Source organism: Amphibalanus amphitrite, unplaced genomic scaffold (genome assembly GCF_019059575.1).
Source record: "Amphibalanus amphitrite isolate SeventyFive unplaced genomic scaffold, NRLGWU_Aamphi_draft 000092F_arrow, whole genome shotgun sequence".
NCBI lineage: Eukaryota > Metazoa > Arthropoda > Thecostraca > Balanomorpha > Balanidae > Amphibalanus > Amphibalanus amphitrite.
Window position 1 is genome coordinate 66 of NW_024881588.1, and position 16,331 is coordinate 16,396.

The 16,331-nt window shown below is 49.1% G+C and overlaps 2 protein-coding genes across 2 annotated transcripts; one reads left to right on the forward strand and one right to left on the reverse strand.

Moving 5' to 3' along the window:
• Positions 1 to 837: 837 nt before the first annotated feature.
• Positions 838 to 6,119, forward strand: LOC122380188 (glycoprotein-N-acetylgalactosamine 3-beta-galactosyltransferase 1-A-like). Its single transcript, XM_043363145.1, has 4 exons — positions 838 to 959; positions 1,775 to 1,878; positions 2,137 to 2,294; positions 3,927 to 6,119. Exons 2-4 carry the CDS (start codon positions 1,875 to 1,877, stop codon positions 4,464 to 4,466), a joined length of 702 nt encoding a protein of 233 aa, XP_043219080.1. The 5' UTR covers positions 838 to 959; positions 1,775 to 1,874; the 3' UTR covers positions 4,467 to 6,119.
• A 971-nt stretch (positions 6,120 to 7,090) lies between these two features.
• LOC122380134 (ADP-ribosylation factor-like protein 8B-A) lies at positions 7,091 to 14,940 on the reverse strand. The gene is made up of 4 exons (XM_043362980.1): positions 14,500 to 14,940; positions 13,947 to 14,101; positions 10,811 to 10,972; positions 7,091 to 9,423 (listed from the first exon to the last, which is right to left on the reverse strand). Exons 1-4 carry the CDS (start codon positions 14,620 to 14,622, stop codon positions 9,303 to 9,305), a joined length of 561 nt encoding a protein of 186 aa, XP_043218915.1. The 5' UTR covers positions 14,623 to 14,940; the 3' UTR covers positions 7,091 to 9,302.
• Between the last annotated feature and the right edge of the window lie 1,391 nt (positions 14,941 to 16,331).

Genomic DNA, 16,331 nt, shown 5'->3' on the forward strand with positions numbered 1-16,331 from the left:
GGGCGATGAGGCCGTTGACCTCTGACCGGTCGTTCTCTGGGGCCGGTAGTGCCGTGGTTATACGGCCGTGGTCCACTGGTTTACGTTCTGTCTGCTCCGCACGCCGAGACGGAGCGCCACCCGCGGTAAGAAGCGTGCGTGGACACGCTTCTTACGATCGATCAATGGCGGGGTGGAGGCAACTAAATGATTCAGTACGGACGGAGTTTGCCAAAACACACCGGCGCTTTGGACCACTAAGTGATGGCACTTTGTGGTCTCTTTATACGTGTTGAAGGCCCGATTGTTGTGTTAGTAAAAGCGAGCCCATTTAGCAAGTTCCTTCCGTGCCTCTCTTCGGGTGAAAAGGCGTAGCGAAATTGAGTTGTTGACTCGATCGATGGCTTCATTTTTCATTAAAAAGTGTTGTAGTTGAGTCCTCTCCCTTGTAAAAAGCGCGTCTACCATATGAATTTTACCTCGGTCTCCTTGCCATGCATATCATCAGCAAGTGTTTTAATATATACGGACTTAGACGTATATAGAATTGGGCAGCCTGAAACTAACAGGACATTAAACTTAAATGGTACATAAACGCTCTCGTCGTCCTGGCTGCGGTATCTATTGCTGAAGCTCGATATTCCCTACTTCAGCGCCCGCCCATGCCAAGCTTCTCCGCTCACTGTGGTCAAATCCTAGCGCTAAGCTTCGCCTTCCTTCATGCTTAGCGCTAGGACGAACTTTGCTCAAGACGCTAGCTTCGTCTTGATCTCCACTCATCCATCTGAATTTCTGCTCGGCGTACCCGCGCTGCGCTCCTTCTGTCCACCGTCCTAGCGCTGATTTTCTGTCCTCCGGCAGGTACGCTGTGATGGAGAACATGCGGTTCCTGCTGGAGCCTTACCCGCCACAGCACCCCATCTACTTCGGCTGCAAGTTCAAGCCGTTCACCAAGCAGGGATACATGAGCGGCGGCGCAGGTAAGGCGGGGCCGAGGCTGAAGGGGGAGGGCAGGTCTGGGAAGGGTAAGGATATGAGATGTTGCATGACGTCTGTGAGTGTAGGCATTGGCCTTTTGTTAGCGCGTTTAGTGCTGTGATTTGTGTACCTACCAATAATGGTTACGTCTTTAACGACAAGGCATTGGAGGTGACCATACCTTTATGGTTATGTCCTTATGATATTCGACAATGGCCGTGGTAGCATTAGATTCGGGTTAGCCGTATGTAGACGCTTTATACAGACTAGATAGTTGATATGTCTGGGGGGACACCGTGTTATGGCAAGCATTTCTGTAGAATACGGTAATGGGGGCAATAAGTCCAACTGTACCTACGTCATAAGACACTGTAATCGATTTGATCGTGCAATTTACGTGAGGCATGTGCAATGTTTATGTTGTGTGGATTTATTTGTTCCACATACTGTGTACCGTTTATGGTTGTGCTGGCCCTTCCACTTCCCGATCACGGGCGGTGTCATTAGGATTTGGGTTCACGTCCTGTGGGATTTACGACCTATTGTGGCTTTAAAAAAGAGGTGCTGGCTAAACTGTCGTGCTTCACCAGCACATGCCCCGCTAGTGGTCGCGCAGGTGGCAGGCTGTTGGCACTTGCGGGATCTTGCCACGCCCTTTTCAGTCGGCCAGTGTCCACTGTCCAATGCCTACCTAGTCCTCTAATTCAGTCCAGCCCAGGGATAATCTTTTGGAGGGGAAAGCGAACTGTCCTATTCAGTACTCTGTCTGTCTATTATAATAACTCACCGTACTTCACTTCGCATCGCCTCCCACCAGGTTACGTGCTCAGCCGTGAGGCCCTCAGACGGTTTGTCGAGGTCGGACTGAAAGACCCGAAAAATGCAGGAAGGATCACGGCGGAGCAGAGGACGCCGAAATGGGTGAGTTGCTGCTCAAAGTGCAACTACGTAGAGCTACAGCTGACAGCGTGGGCTATCTGCCATCTGAAGAAAGCTCAGTCGCCGCCTGTAACAGTGCCCTGAATAGGACTTTGCTACATATCGACGCGTTTTTTCCCGAACCCCACATCTCTTGGAAAATCGCGCCGATATATTACCGCTCACTGCGGACCTGTTCGGTATCCGCTGATATATTATTTAATGGCGTTACTTCACCACCTCCTGCCGTGTTCGTCCCAGGGAAGTGCATGGAGAAGCTGAACGTCACGGCCGGAGACAGTCGGGACGCCCAGGGACGGTACCGGTTCTTCCCTTTCACTCCGGAGAGTCACCTGGTAGCGGAGAAGTTCCCCAAGAATTTCTGGTACTGGAAGTACGTCTTCTACCCCCAGCCCAGGGTGAGTGAGTGGGCGGGGGGGGCAATAGTAACGGTTGAGGGTCAGGGGATGCCGGGGCCTGATGATTGCTATGAACGTTAGCTCAGATGGCGATTGGCTATCGGAGGGCTGCGGACACAGTTCAAAGATAGGACGTGGGATGCAGACGGGGCGGGATAGTTGCAAACCGTACAAAACATTGAACTGTTAAGCCCGATAGTTCGGAAAGTTAGGCTATTACATGGCCTGAGGAAGCATGGGCCTGTCGACGTCATTTTGAATACAAAATAATGAAATAGGGTCCAGTTTCACAATGAGACTGTCGTAGGCGTGACTATCCTGTCCGGAATCCGAATCTGGAACGGTTGCATCCGACGGACACGGGCCCTCGGACATTGAGGTCCATTTCATTCATCATCGGACGGGGGGTCAGCAGTGGCTGTTCAGTTGATAGACCTATCGACCTGTGGGCCGACAAGGATTCTCCATCTGTCAACAGCAGATGAACCCACAAACTGGCTGAAGTTGATGCATGTCGTGTTCTTCTTGGGAAGTTTGTTCGCTTAGACTGAGCCCGTCCACTTTTTTACAAGTTTGTGCTAAGTCTGATTGTTGGATACTATGTAGTTTGATGAAATTTGATGAAGCTCAAAAGTTTGATTTATGATTTATTGTCCGAGCAACTGTTACCATCACAGTTTTTCCTCACTATTTTGTCACGGACTCCCAGCAACCGAAACATCCTCGTGAAACGAAACATTTGGGGTGCCGAAGCGACGAGGTCGACGAATCCCTCAGAAAGGAGACGCTCTGTCAGCTGATAACGAGTGACTGCAGCTGTTTAGGAAGACGTACCCGAACATCAACATTTGTTGGATCAGGTTTTCGTTGTCATCCACATAAAAAATAAATGCTTCAATTATACCAAAACTCGTTACAAGGCTATTCAAAATGTGAGCACACTAACCCAAATGCCGTTCAATGTCCCGCATGCGAGAAAAAATAAACGTGATGCCGTGCGCTCTATACAACCATTTAGTCGCCTGGTCCTAGCACCCTCATCAACAGTCGTTAGGTTTCCATGACAACTGTCGCCGGTCTGCACGGAAGTTATCGCCTCGTCGTGCCGCCGGCCGCGGCGATGATGTGACCCCACCCGAACACGGTCACCTATTATTTCCATTACCCCACCAATAGGGCCTGTTTATAGAGGTCCCCGGCGTGGGCGCAGAGCACGTCAGCGAACAGCAGACATCGATAATGTACCTACAATCGACCTGCCCACGACACCACGCCATAAGCCGTTGTTCGGTACATTGCGATAATTATTGTTAGGTGCTTAGATTAGGTCCTGCAATTTGCGGGCATGCTGCTGAATGACCGGTGACCTTTAGGTGTGCCGTGCAGCTCATACATGACATCATCCAGGCATTTTCTAAAGCTGGCTTCTGTGGTCCGTAGGTGAATGACCTGAAGCCTGAGTTGTATTATTGACGTCATCTTATTAATGTATGTTTTTGCCGCCAATGCCATTGAGCGTTATGAAAGTGTCTCGCGACAGCGTTGTTGTATGTACATAGGTTGCCACTCCCATTCATTCCCACCTCTTACTAGCTACAATTCCCACTGACGCCGTCCATCGCCTGCCCACAGGGCATGGACTGCTGCTCCGACTCGGCCATCAGTTTCCACTACGTGCCGCCCAACATGATGTACACCATCGAGTACCTCATCTACCACCTGAAGCCGTACGGCGTGCGCACCCGTCTGATCCCCGCTGCCCCGCCGGACTCGGCCGTCATACCGCCGGGGGTCCACTTCCCCACACCGCCGACTACCGCGTCACCTATTGGCAAGACGACCGTACCAGAGGTTCCACGACACACCACCAGGGCGGCGGTCAAAGCGGCGAGCCCGCACGCAGCTCCGAAGACGACGGCTGGGAAACGGTTGACGACTCCGGCGGCGCGCACCAAACGCTCCGTGAGCATGCTGCCGTCCAGGAGGCCGACGGGAGGGTCTGCGAAGCCTCGACGGCCCACCGAGGCGGCGGCGGGTCGCAAGACGGCGACCCCCGGCGCCCCGGCTGAGAAAAAGGCGCCCACAGTCTGGACTGCAGGGCCGACGGCGGCCGCATCCCAACCCCCAGCGGCAGGGAAGGATTCCGGAAAACCAGCGGCGAAAGGGGCATAGCCGGGAGATAGCACTTCGCCGTACTGCACTTAGAACGTGTCCGCTGGAAACTGAAGCGGTTATCCTCACCAGGAGGAGCTCGAGCAATGGACGTTCAGCCGAAAACTAGTCGGTCCTTGCCAAAAACAGGCCAAAGGGCGGTCTGCGGGGACATATCCCGGTCGGTCATATGGACGACAAGGAGATCGTTAGGTCCTAAACTAGTATGTTGAGCCGTGCTGGTCACGAGGTGTGTCGGAAGGCCGACATTCGACGCCAGTCAGGCCGTGGACGCCGCATTGGCCGCGGGGCTGGAACGGCCAGTTGGTCTCGGGGCTGTGGTAGGGTGATGCTAATTCGGAGTTACCATACAGTGATATTTGTGGGGATGAGGGATGGCGATGTGTAAACGAACTTTGTGTGCGTGTGTGATAACGTTAGAATGGGTACGTCCCCATTTTTGTTCGTCTCAAAACCATTGAGATGACTACAGGCAGCTGCCATATGCTTTTAAACAACAATCCCAATTATTTTGGGAATTCGAGTAGCACAAACGTGACATTCCCAGTCATTGACACGTTGTTCGCTCCGTGTTTTTAGTCTATTTCCATTCCTTGACAAACGGGTGAAATTAGGGAGTGAAGACAGTGAATGTGCTGATCTCGAACGATTCGTGATATCGTTGATAGTCATGCCAGCGGAGACATGCGCACACCGAATACGTGCCCTTAGTGAACAGAACATTCCAGAACATGTGATAACCGACTGTCTGCTTCTACTACGCACACCGCTAACGATGTCGGAATGAGTCCATCCCGCGGTCACCGGAGCAGCGCTGCTAAATTAGTTCGTGTGAAAACTTCCCGGTCCGAGCGAGTCTGAACAGCCTACGCAGCGCAGTTGTCCGCGGAAAACTCTGCTGATTTACATGTTACCAACGACTTTCCGAGGCTTTGAAGCTCCTGACGGAATTTCCGATGAAACAGCCAATGCTACCATGCTCCATGTGCTTCGTCGCTAGGATTGGCACACAGCCTCGTGGGTTTTATTTATGCCAGTACCAGCGGCAGCCACACGAAGTACCGAGTGCTGCGTTTGTCCTATGTGCGCCTGTGGTGAACGGGCGCCGGCATGGCGGAAAGTGAGAAGATGAGTAGGTACCGTGACGTGATCGCGCCCATTTTACAAATGAATTGTGCCAAAGGCGCGCGATGGCCCACTCCGATGCTGGGGAAACAGTGTGTGATATGCGTCGCGGTGGCACTTGTGTCACTATCGAGTCGGGTTGTACTTGCAGAGCATCATCAGGCTGATGTGTGGGGTTCGTCCGACCTGTCCACCGAATGCCACTCTGGAACTAACACCGTGCTGTGTTGTGAGTCCCACCTCGCTGGGTGAATTCAGGGGCTCGTGGCACGGTTACCCTAGAAGTGTCCGTCAGTCCTGTCGTGTGTGGTAGGCTGTCTGGGGCGCGCGGGGCTGCTTGGAAACGGTGTTGGGAAGCGCAATGGGAATCCACAAGGGGCGGGAGGAGCCGTGTGTTTTATAAACAGATAACGGGTGCAGTGCTGGGTGGGCGCCATTGGCGACTGTGTGCGCGTTACGGTTAGCCGCGCGGGCGCTGCCAGGCGTGACGTGTCCACATATCAATAAATTGCTTGTCTGAAGTATGCATTATTGTGGTTTATAGGCGTCAGCACCTACTCAGACGGCACTTTTTGGAGAGGAAAATTCGATCACATTCTAACAATGCCGATCCTGTGTGCACAACAGGAGTCAGGAAGGTGTTCTAACATGTGTTCCGCCACAGTTCCGAGCCTGGCAAAGCCCCCCCCCCCCCCCCCCCAGGCAAAAATTGACTCGAATCCCTAAAGGCTGAAACAGACTTTGCGCATACAGGAAATCCCATGCGAGAGCCTATTCAATTCAAATACATTATAATTCTTCCCGCATCAATCGCATGCGGGAGGTGCGTGCGATTGATGCGAGCGTGCTTCCATGTATTTTAATAGGCTCTCGCATGCGATTTCCTGACTGCAGAAAGAGTCTGTTTCAGGCTTAACTCTCACTCCTTCCCCTCACTGCGATGGTGACGCGGGTCTAGCTACAACAAAATAAAGTACAGATGCAAGTAACAGCCCATCCAGAGGCTGAATAAACAAGTACAACAAAACAAATAGTACGAAAACTAACTTTGAACAGGCCACATCGCCTAACACGTGAACACATGTGACACGAGCCCTCTCCCCTCCCCCTCATTTCCAATCAACAGACCTGTGTCTCCCGGAACCCGATAACAGCTCTTTGATAACATGTTCCACATTCCTCTATTTCGGGAGAGGAGACCGGAGGCGGCTCTTCAGAGCCGACAACACATACCAGCGGTTCGTTATCGGTCACAAAAACACTTCCCGGTCCAGAACAGCGACAGAGTTTGTCCCCCGACCCAGTTTCGCCGTTGTGTGCGCGATGATGCGTGTTCTTGTGTGCATAGTTCCGCTAGTCCAGGCGTGTGTGTTAGTGCTCCCGCCAGAGTTAAGCGTTGGCCGTTGCTCTCAGGACGCGACAAAATGGGCACAGGGCGGAGCCTTCGAGTAAATGCATTCCCATAACATCCGCACGATTGCGAGTCGCGACAGTCCCCGTTCAATGACTGGTGTATTAAATACATATATCAGGGGAGTAGCACGACATCACATGCACACAAACACCAACACGATACCGGTCGATCTGACGGGAACCTCCGGTACCATTCTCAACACAACACACATACACCTCGGAGGCGAAATAGACGCTCACACACTCGAAAAACGATCACCATAATGCCGTCTCATCAGTCGGGCGGGGCCGACCTGCCCATTTCGATATCGCACATTCATTATGAACAAGCAGGGATTGATGAAAGAGTTTGATTAGAGTCCCGTTAGGCTAAATCTTTTTTGATTACAACACTGTTAAAACATATTTAAATCGATATAATATAATGCTCGTTCGATATTGACTAAGTTAATAAATTTTCACTTTTGTAGTCATGCCCAATTCAGCCTAATTTTGGCAGTAGTTCCCTGTACTCCGGTACCGGTAATTCAGTCAACGACAACCACAGCATAATTGGACACTAGGGCAAACGAAGAACACATAATTCCAGCCTCAGTTCAAACAAATCCCAAGCAGTTACATTGTGTGAATTATGCGAAACGAGCATCTGACTGATAAGAAACGTAAGTTTTTATTTGAAAGAAGTTACACGGTTTCGTCGGGATATGCAGGGAAGTATGCGATGATAAGATACTACAAAAAAAAGGAAGCGGAAAATACGGTACATAGTCGATAAGAGTGGTAAATATACAAAATTACCTCGAACGTACCTCGAGTACGGAACCGATCCCATCATTTAACCGCATTAATTGCGCTCAAAATAAACAGAGCACCGCAGACATACATACATAGGGTTTACGCAACAGCTACGGTAAATCGCATGATTCGGCGTGTATCGATCAGTAAAGCTATGTTCATGCCATTCGCGGGATGTTAGTTACCAGCTCATGGGGGAATAGAAGGCGGCAGGCGCAGCGGGTTCGCTGGACTATTGGCAAGCAGCGGTACATATCAAACTATCACAAACCGACTTACAAACAATAATGACCACGGACGCCTGAAAGAACTCACACTTGCCCAACATCAGCTGGCTAGGCACGACGTTTATCTATAATAAACTTAAACATGCACTGAAATATTTGTAGCGTACCAGTAATTCATAGCTCAGGATTAGTTGGTAATCAAAAGGGAGCGGTACCTAACATCTAATATTAAATCGGAGGTGCAAGGACTACGTATCATCACTGTAATAAGATATTTAGGTAACGGTTGAAATATTAAGGAAATCACGCATGTAGTTTGTGCATGAAGAGTCACGTTATAATTCTGATTATTTAAAACAGACTTGAAGTCTGGCGAAGGCCTTGCCTTGATAAATGGTACGCTACGTACTTATAAAAAAACGAAAGGCTTTGAGTAAGCAAGCGTCATGTAAAGAAAAGGCAAAAGTCGCCGAATGAAGCACAGTGCGGATAGGAAAATGTTAAAGCATCGTGCAATAGGACAAGAGAGAACAAACTAGATTTGAATGGACTTCTAGCATCACTATCAATATCTATTTCTTCGAAAGTTTTGGAAGAAAGCCTACGGAAAGCTCTTGATTCATGCAGGCCCTAATGCTAAAATCAGCGCGCACGGGGACCAGTATTAGCTGACACCCGGTATCTACTGAAGTAGCAGCATGACTCCACAAATAAATATCGCAGCCGACCTACAGTCGGCGCCCCGAACACCTGGGCCCATCCTATTGTGAAGCTCTGCACGTTACGGCGTTTGGTGACACCAATAGTCGAACACAGCAACAGGCGCCGCTCACAGAGCACTTAGGAATGGCCCCGTAACTTCAAACGCGAAAAGCACAGCATGTGGAGCACCATTGCGTAAACAAACACCATGCTGAGATAGCTTTAACGTAAAACCAGCGCGTGGCAAGCAACACGGCACGGGAATAGTCAGGTCGCGCGCCGCTGTGGCCCCTCCCCGCTCAGTTGTGCCGTGGCATGTAGTGTAATGTCCCCAGACGATATGGTCTCAAAGTGGCGTGCCCACTGAAGCACCACGTCACCCGGTGGCGCTCAGGAACAACCCTCAGCGCTGATGCCTGACGGAGCCTGCCTATTTTAAATCGTTCTCAGCGCCATTTTAACCTCCGGTGGCGCCACCTTTAGCTTCCTGGCGCCATCTACCGTTAACAGCGTTGGCTCTCGGATACCGCTGACCTGCGCGCTCGTGTGCGGTTGGCTGCTCTGAGACGGGAGTCTAGCGGCCGCCCGACTTGGACTTGGTGATGAGCCACTGCAGCGTGATGTCGATGTTGTCCTTCTCCTTGCAGGAGATGGAGTAGCAGCAGATCTCCCGGTCCTGGATCGCAGACAGGTTCCTGAAAAAAAATAACGCGTCATGATTGACATTTCAGCAGATGGATTCACAAGCACCGCTGATGACGCATAAAAACTGCATTAAACACGCAAGTGACGAGCGTGAAAATGTCAGCAATGTTATTTATGCTTATCGGAATCAACTATCAGTTATTTTAGCGAGAAGCGGAACAGAATATGTGTAGATCATGATTATCAAATCTTATCCACGTTCAAAACCAGTATCAGATACGAACGCGCATACAAAGTCAACTACCGCACCGCCCCCCCCCCCCCCCCCGTTTGTCGACTACGGTTGCTCGGCGCTGACGTAGCCACTGAACCATCTACCCTATATCGATTATCGGCGCTCCACATTTCGGATGAGTCATCGAGCCTGCACAGCCACTAGCGTCCGTGTGAATAACGGACACCAAGACCTAGACTTCAGTAACAGCCGGCATATCCTTCTCACAGACACCCAGAACCAGGCCTTAAAGGCTTTGCTTTAAAAGTTTGATGTCTCAAAGTTGCGAATGGATAAGCAATTGATTACGGATGAGTTTTGTAGTGTGTGCCCCTCTAGCTGGCATGAAGAAGGAAATTCGTATATCTAAGGTAAAAATTCATATACCATATATAGGCATTAAAAAATCATATATAGGTATATTTTTCTACTTGGATTTATCACAGACAAGCCCCTGTCGTTAATAGCCTGATAAGAACAACTCCTGACAACTCCTCGAACAACTCCTGACATTAGCACAACAGGTCCAAAATTATATTACGTCAACTAAACGTTTTTAATGACATCATGTACACCCTCGTCTGTAGTTCTGGGAACCCCTGGCACTGCTGCTGCCGGCTGCTGATCCATCTTTATTACTGAGCGGGTAAAAGTAACCACACCTACACGAGCGGCGGTCAACAAGTAGTCAATAAATGAATAAGTAAGCAAACACATAGATAATAAGGTAAAAAGTGTACCTACGAAATCAAAATGCTGATTAAGCAAAAGGCGCCATGAATCAAGTGCTAAGGCACTTTTGCGCCAATTGCATGTTCATCTTATTTTTATTTCTGTCCATTTATGTTTGTAATAAAATTCGTTGTGTGTGTGTGTGTGTGTGAAAGAACGGGAGATGACTGGAAAAAAATGATGAAATAAGAACAGCGCTGGATGGAGCTGATAGGCAGATAACTGATATTGCATCATTTACAGCGCAATATGGATTGGATAGCTTACGGAATAAACAGTGACGCAGTGCTGCCAAACATGACGTTGAGAGATGTCTGAAACGACAGATAAATACTTATGCGAGTATTAACTCTCAGTACTTATTACCTTATGAATAAACTCTCAGTCGGCTCGGCGGCGTCCGGACGGAAGACATTCATCGGTACACTCACATCCTCTCGATGAGCCCCTTCTCGTCCAGGGCGTTGGGCAGGTCGCGCTTGTTTCCCAGCACGAGCACAGGGATGCCAGCCAGCTGCGGCTTGTCCAGCAGGTTGTGCAGCTCGTTCCTGGACGCTTCCAGCTTCTCCTGGTCGGCAGCGTCCACCATGTACCTGCGCGTGACGACCGCAAGAGCTGGGTGAGACTCGGAGAGAGAGAGCGACTTACGCTCGCTGACGCGGTTAGAACACGAAACATATGGGTATCATGTTTGGTCAATGTGCTAGAATGGTGGTACAAAAAAATGCACATTTTCACAACGAAGCAGTAATGGTTACTCATAAGATCTCAATTAACTCGAGTATATTAAATCTCATAAGACGTAAAAGTCACATACAATATACAGGGTGTCCAGAAAAAAACGGATACTATTATTTTTGCTGTAATTCCAAAAAATAAACACCGCACATTTTAAAATAGCACATGCTTGTATTCGCAAAAAAAAATATGGCAAAACAGACAGCAGGTGCCACATGACATGTAAACCCTTTGGTCAGTCACAGCAGCTCCTCAAAGCAGATTCTCAATGTGAGCGGCCTTCCGGCGGATCAGCTCCAGCACTAGCACAGTCTGCAGGTGACTGATGGTCATGTTGACCATCTCAGAGGGCAGGCAGACAACTTTCCAACGACGTATTACAGTGCGCATGACTTTTGCCACATCTTGCACTATAAGCACATGAAGTTGGAAAGAAATCGGCACGTGCGTTAATTAATGCGACTTAATTTCCGTAGTATCTTTTTTTCTGGACACCCTGTACATAGACTGAATAAGTCCATCTGATCCGGCGATCAACGTAAGTTTTGTCACGGGAGTTCGCCGAAGAAGCAGAAAGAACTACCGCCCGACCCGGCCGTTGATTGGCACAAGTACATTGAACTGTTTCGCAACGGCATGCATCGGACCTTAAACGGTTATACGAGCTGAGCTTACGAGTTGAAGCGATAACAGCGGCCCCACCGGGGAACAGGGACATTACTGACATTGCCAATGGTGACAGAGGACCAGGCATGGAGTGTTCGGAGGTTGGAAGAGTGTTTGGCGACACTACGAGCTTCTACCTGCGTTGGGCAGCAGGCGCTGTAATTAACCCTCGCCGGACCTATTGGTTTTCTACATACGCGCCGGCCGAGGGGGGGGGCGGGTACGACCCCCCCCTCGCCGTTTCGCCCCTGGTGGAGCTAGCGCGTCGCGGAAAAAAACGAGCGTGTGCGCCGTAACGAGACGCAGAGATTGGTACCCGATTTTAAGGTCCTAGGTCATCCGGTGACCTCTGAGGTCAGGTCAAGTGCCTCAGGGTACGGTTCAGTTTTTGGTGAATAACTTCGCAAAAAACGGCCGCAGAGCGCCGATTTTGGCAGCATCGTGTTCGCCTCGCTCAGGCGCGTCGAATGATATACTTTTTGTCCGGGTCAGGTCAACTTGGGGTGTTGACCTCAGGTCAAGGTCAGGTCAGCACCCCCAGGTCACGAAGTTGGTCGAAAGAGGTCATGTCGCATATCATTCGATTCGGCAGGCCTTCCTGAGTTCATTGGTGCCTTTCCCGACTCGCTAGCTCAATTTGATCAAGAGTTATTGACGAAAAACTAATTTGACCTTGATGACGTCATAAATGACGTCACGCAAGGTCAACATTGCAAAAGTGACGCATCTAACCTTGCAAGGAGTGCATCAAATCACGATTCTGTGTGCTTGAGATAGTTGGAGATCGTTCCCGGCGCCAGAATAGCAGTTTGAATTTTTCCCCATTGACTTATAATGGTGAGGTCACGAAAATGACCTGACCTCATATGACCTTTAGGAAAAATCCGAGATATACAAGTTGTGGGACTCATAATGGATACTAGATCCTGAAAGTTTCATTTCCCTGTGACATCTCCTCTGGCAGTGAGGGCGTTGCGAAGTTGCGACATCTGAAGACCGTGCAGAGGTTCACTTATGACGTCATAGGTCAGTGACCTGACCTGACCCAAAAATGCGGTTGGTGTCAAAGATCCGGCTTGGATCAAAGGTCAGGTATGCCAAGTTTCAGCTCTCTATCGCCAGCGTGTTTGGAGCTATCGCGAAAAAACCCTATGGGGGGGGCGGCACCCGCCCCCCCCCCTCGGCCGGCGAGGGTTAAAGCACCAATTTCATTATCACCGTCCTCCATTTCTGGGTTTTTGAAGAAGAAAAAAAAACGCTGAAAGGCGACCAGATAAGCCCCGGTATACCCAGAACGCGGTGGAATGAATCCTTAGCGATAAAGCGCTGTGACAGATCCATGAAGCATACATCCACGGACAAATAGCCAACCGTTCCATATTATATACCTACACAAAACTACGTTGAACTTTTCCCAGATTGCTCATACTTCATAGTGGTAAGGGTATACATTCCATAACGATACAGTTCACATATCCCATGACATTTCAAAACATACCCCGATCAAGGATACATAATTAAGGGCTCATTGTATTTCCCGCCTACCGACATGCTAATCAAGCTAAGTCTCCCAGCCTCGGCATATGTCGCAGTGAGTCGAATTGCTTCTCCGCCACCACGTGTGGGGCCCACGTGCGCAGCCCCTCCCCCCCGCCCAGCCAACCCGTCTGTCCAAACAGGGCGCTGCACTTGTGATGACGAAACCCACCGCGCCCGGCCGTCTGTTGTCAATAGACACGGGCCTGCGGGCCCAAAACAGACACCGCCTCGCTACCCGACCGGACATAGCGCGGACCGCCACGTTATAAAACGCTGCCAGACCGCGACGTTATAAAACGCTGCAGAGCCGGCGGACAACAGCCAAAGCGGTAAAAGAGGAAGAGAAAAGACCGTGAGACATCGGCAATAAAGTCTATAAAATGTTTCTCACTGCTATTCAATGGGGTCAGGGTAGCGATTGGTAGCCAAATTTGTGGCAGATGGGATGCCCTGAGCTAGCAATATTTCCTGCAAATGAAGATTGGGGTTCTATGCCAATTTGACTGGAATTAAGTTAACTGGAATCAGTAACGAAGCTGACTCTTCCCAGAGGTCCGATTCAAATATATCACCATGCATCCCGTCACATTCTTTGTGTCAGTCACACGAGCCCCAGGTACTTACACAATGGCATTGACACCCCGGCAGTAGCGTTCCCACATGGAGCGGAAGCGAGGCTGGCCACCAATGTCCCACAGCTTGATGGTCACATTGCCTTTGGAGACCTTGCGCATGTTGAAGCCAACAGTTGGGATCATGTCCTCACTGAACTGGCCAGACTGCAGGAATGAAAAAGAATATCAGATAAATGATAAATTATGAAAAGTGAGAGGAAAACACTGGGCAGTGGGTACACAGGAAGTAATGATCATAAAAATACTCAAAGGAATATTTCATTTTTACAGACAAGTCTGAAACTTATGTAAGGTTCTGGTAGCTATGAAGATTTAACATGCAAAATGTAACAAGAAATAATAATGTCTTGAAAATGGTAATAAGCCAACACAGAAACATGATCTCTGTCTCTCTGACTTGATGCCACTGAAGATGAAAGCAAACTCCAACAGATTAGATGGACAAAATAAAAAATAAACTGGAGTTCATACATTTAAATGAGCATGAAAAACATGTTAGATAACTGCTAATGATTATCAAGGTAGCCAACAACCCTACTCACCGCAATGACATTAACAAATGTAGTCTTTCCCGAATATTGTAGGCCCACCAATGTGAGCTCCATTTCTTCCTTCCAGAACAAGCTTTTAATCCAGTCAAGGAACCGATTCACAAGGGCCATCATCTTGAAGGCTTTTAAGTATACTCGGAGGTTAGGTAATAACGATTGGTTTTAAAATATGTTTATGGGTGCAGTCAAGACTCAAGGCGATGACGCCCCTTCGATAGTTGAATGACAAACGGAGTACCACCTCAACCTACAGCACAGGCAGCGTCAGTCACACTGATCAGTGGAATCCCAGCGCTCAGTTCAGACACTTATCTCACACTTGTTGTGACTCACGAACCCACCACACGCCCAGACACCACTCAATGAAAACGGAACGCAACACTCCCACTGTATTTAGGGCCTTGACTCCGACCGCTCCTGAACTTTGTGCCCTGTTATTTATGCATCAGCAACAAACGTCGTCAGTCCTGGCGCATGTGAGACAAAATAAGCTGATGACGAAGCTGGTGGCTACTAAATTTATTTTCTGTTCCAAATCTTGCGTCACTTACGGAAAAGGCCTAGCGTGATGAAAATGCATATCACAATAACTTCCTGTAATATAATCTTTTGCTTCTACGAAATAAAAAACTTGGAAAAAAACATTTTGTTTAAGAATTTAATTGCCATACGAGCACCTACGCTACGGTAAGGGCATTGTTCTTAATTTATCCGACCCTTTGATGCAGTGCCAATGATTCCTGCTGATCTCAGCTCTATAAAAATGTGTTTATCGATAAGAATTGGAAGGCTTGAATCGTAATTTTACAAGTAATTACCATTCAATGTTCACTTCACCCGTCGGAGAGTAAAGATAAGTATATTCCGCCAGAGTCCGCTGGGTCTTTCATATAGATGACGCCGCTATCGCTTTTCCACCTTTCTGCTGCGGTGTGGTGCATGGAATCTGGGAGGCCTATCGATCAAGCTGAAAGTGCGCCAGAGGTATGGAACGAGCAGCAGTCTTGTGGATGCAACGGCACAGCCTAGATTTGAACGAGAGACGTAACTTTATCTTAGAAAATGTGCCCGTCTCTTTGGAAATAATGTCTAGGCTAGGGCAGGCTTGAGGCTGCAGTGCAGTCAGCCCCAGGCCCTGACCTAAGCTCGGCATCAAGCAAAGCCTTATAATAGCCGTTTTCAGTACGGGCTATCCGGCGAATGCACCTGATTTGACCAAATCTGCACCTAATTTCCAGTAGCGGCGGAACAACTTCAACTATGGGGGGCACTAACGACTTTTGATCCCATTCCTTCCATCCAACGCCCATAGGGCTAATGTTAAAATGCCAAAAGCAAAGGGGGTCACGGTGCTCCCCGTTCCGCCGCCTATGCTAACTTTTTTACAGCAAATATCTTCATTTTATGAATTTATTTGTGTTTTAATCGATCATGCTCTCTGATAATATGACAATTAGAATTTAGCAGGCATATAACTAGTGCAACCCTAGCTGATAGCTGCTAAGAGACACACTGAACCTGATTTGACCAAATGTGCACCTAATCTGTACCAGATGTGCACCAAATGTGTACCAGATGGCCGTCGTGAAAACGGCTATTATAGACGGAGGCAATTCAGGGCTGCGGAGTCGGAGTCGGAGTCGGAGTCGCCGAAAATCCATCGACTCCGCAGCCCGGGGGCCCGGCATACCTATTACGTCCTTAAGCCGGCGTAGCCATATATCGGCGGCATATGCCTAATCAATTTTGCATCGTGTGGAAATGAGTTTTGCTCGGGTCATAAAGGGCCAAAGGGACCACGTCACCACGTCACCAGGTCAAGC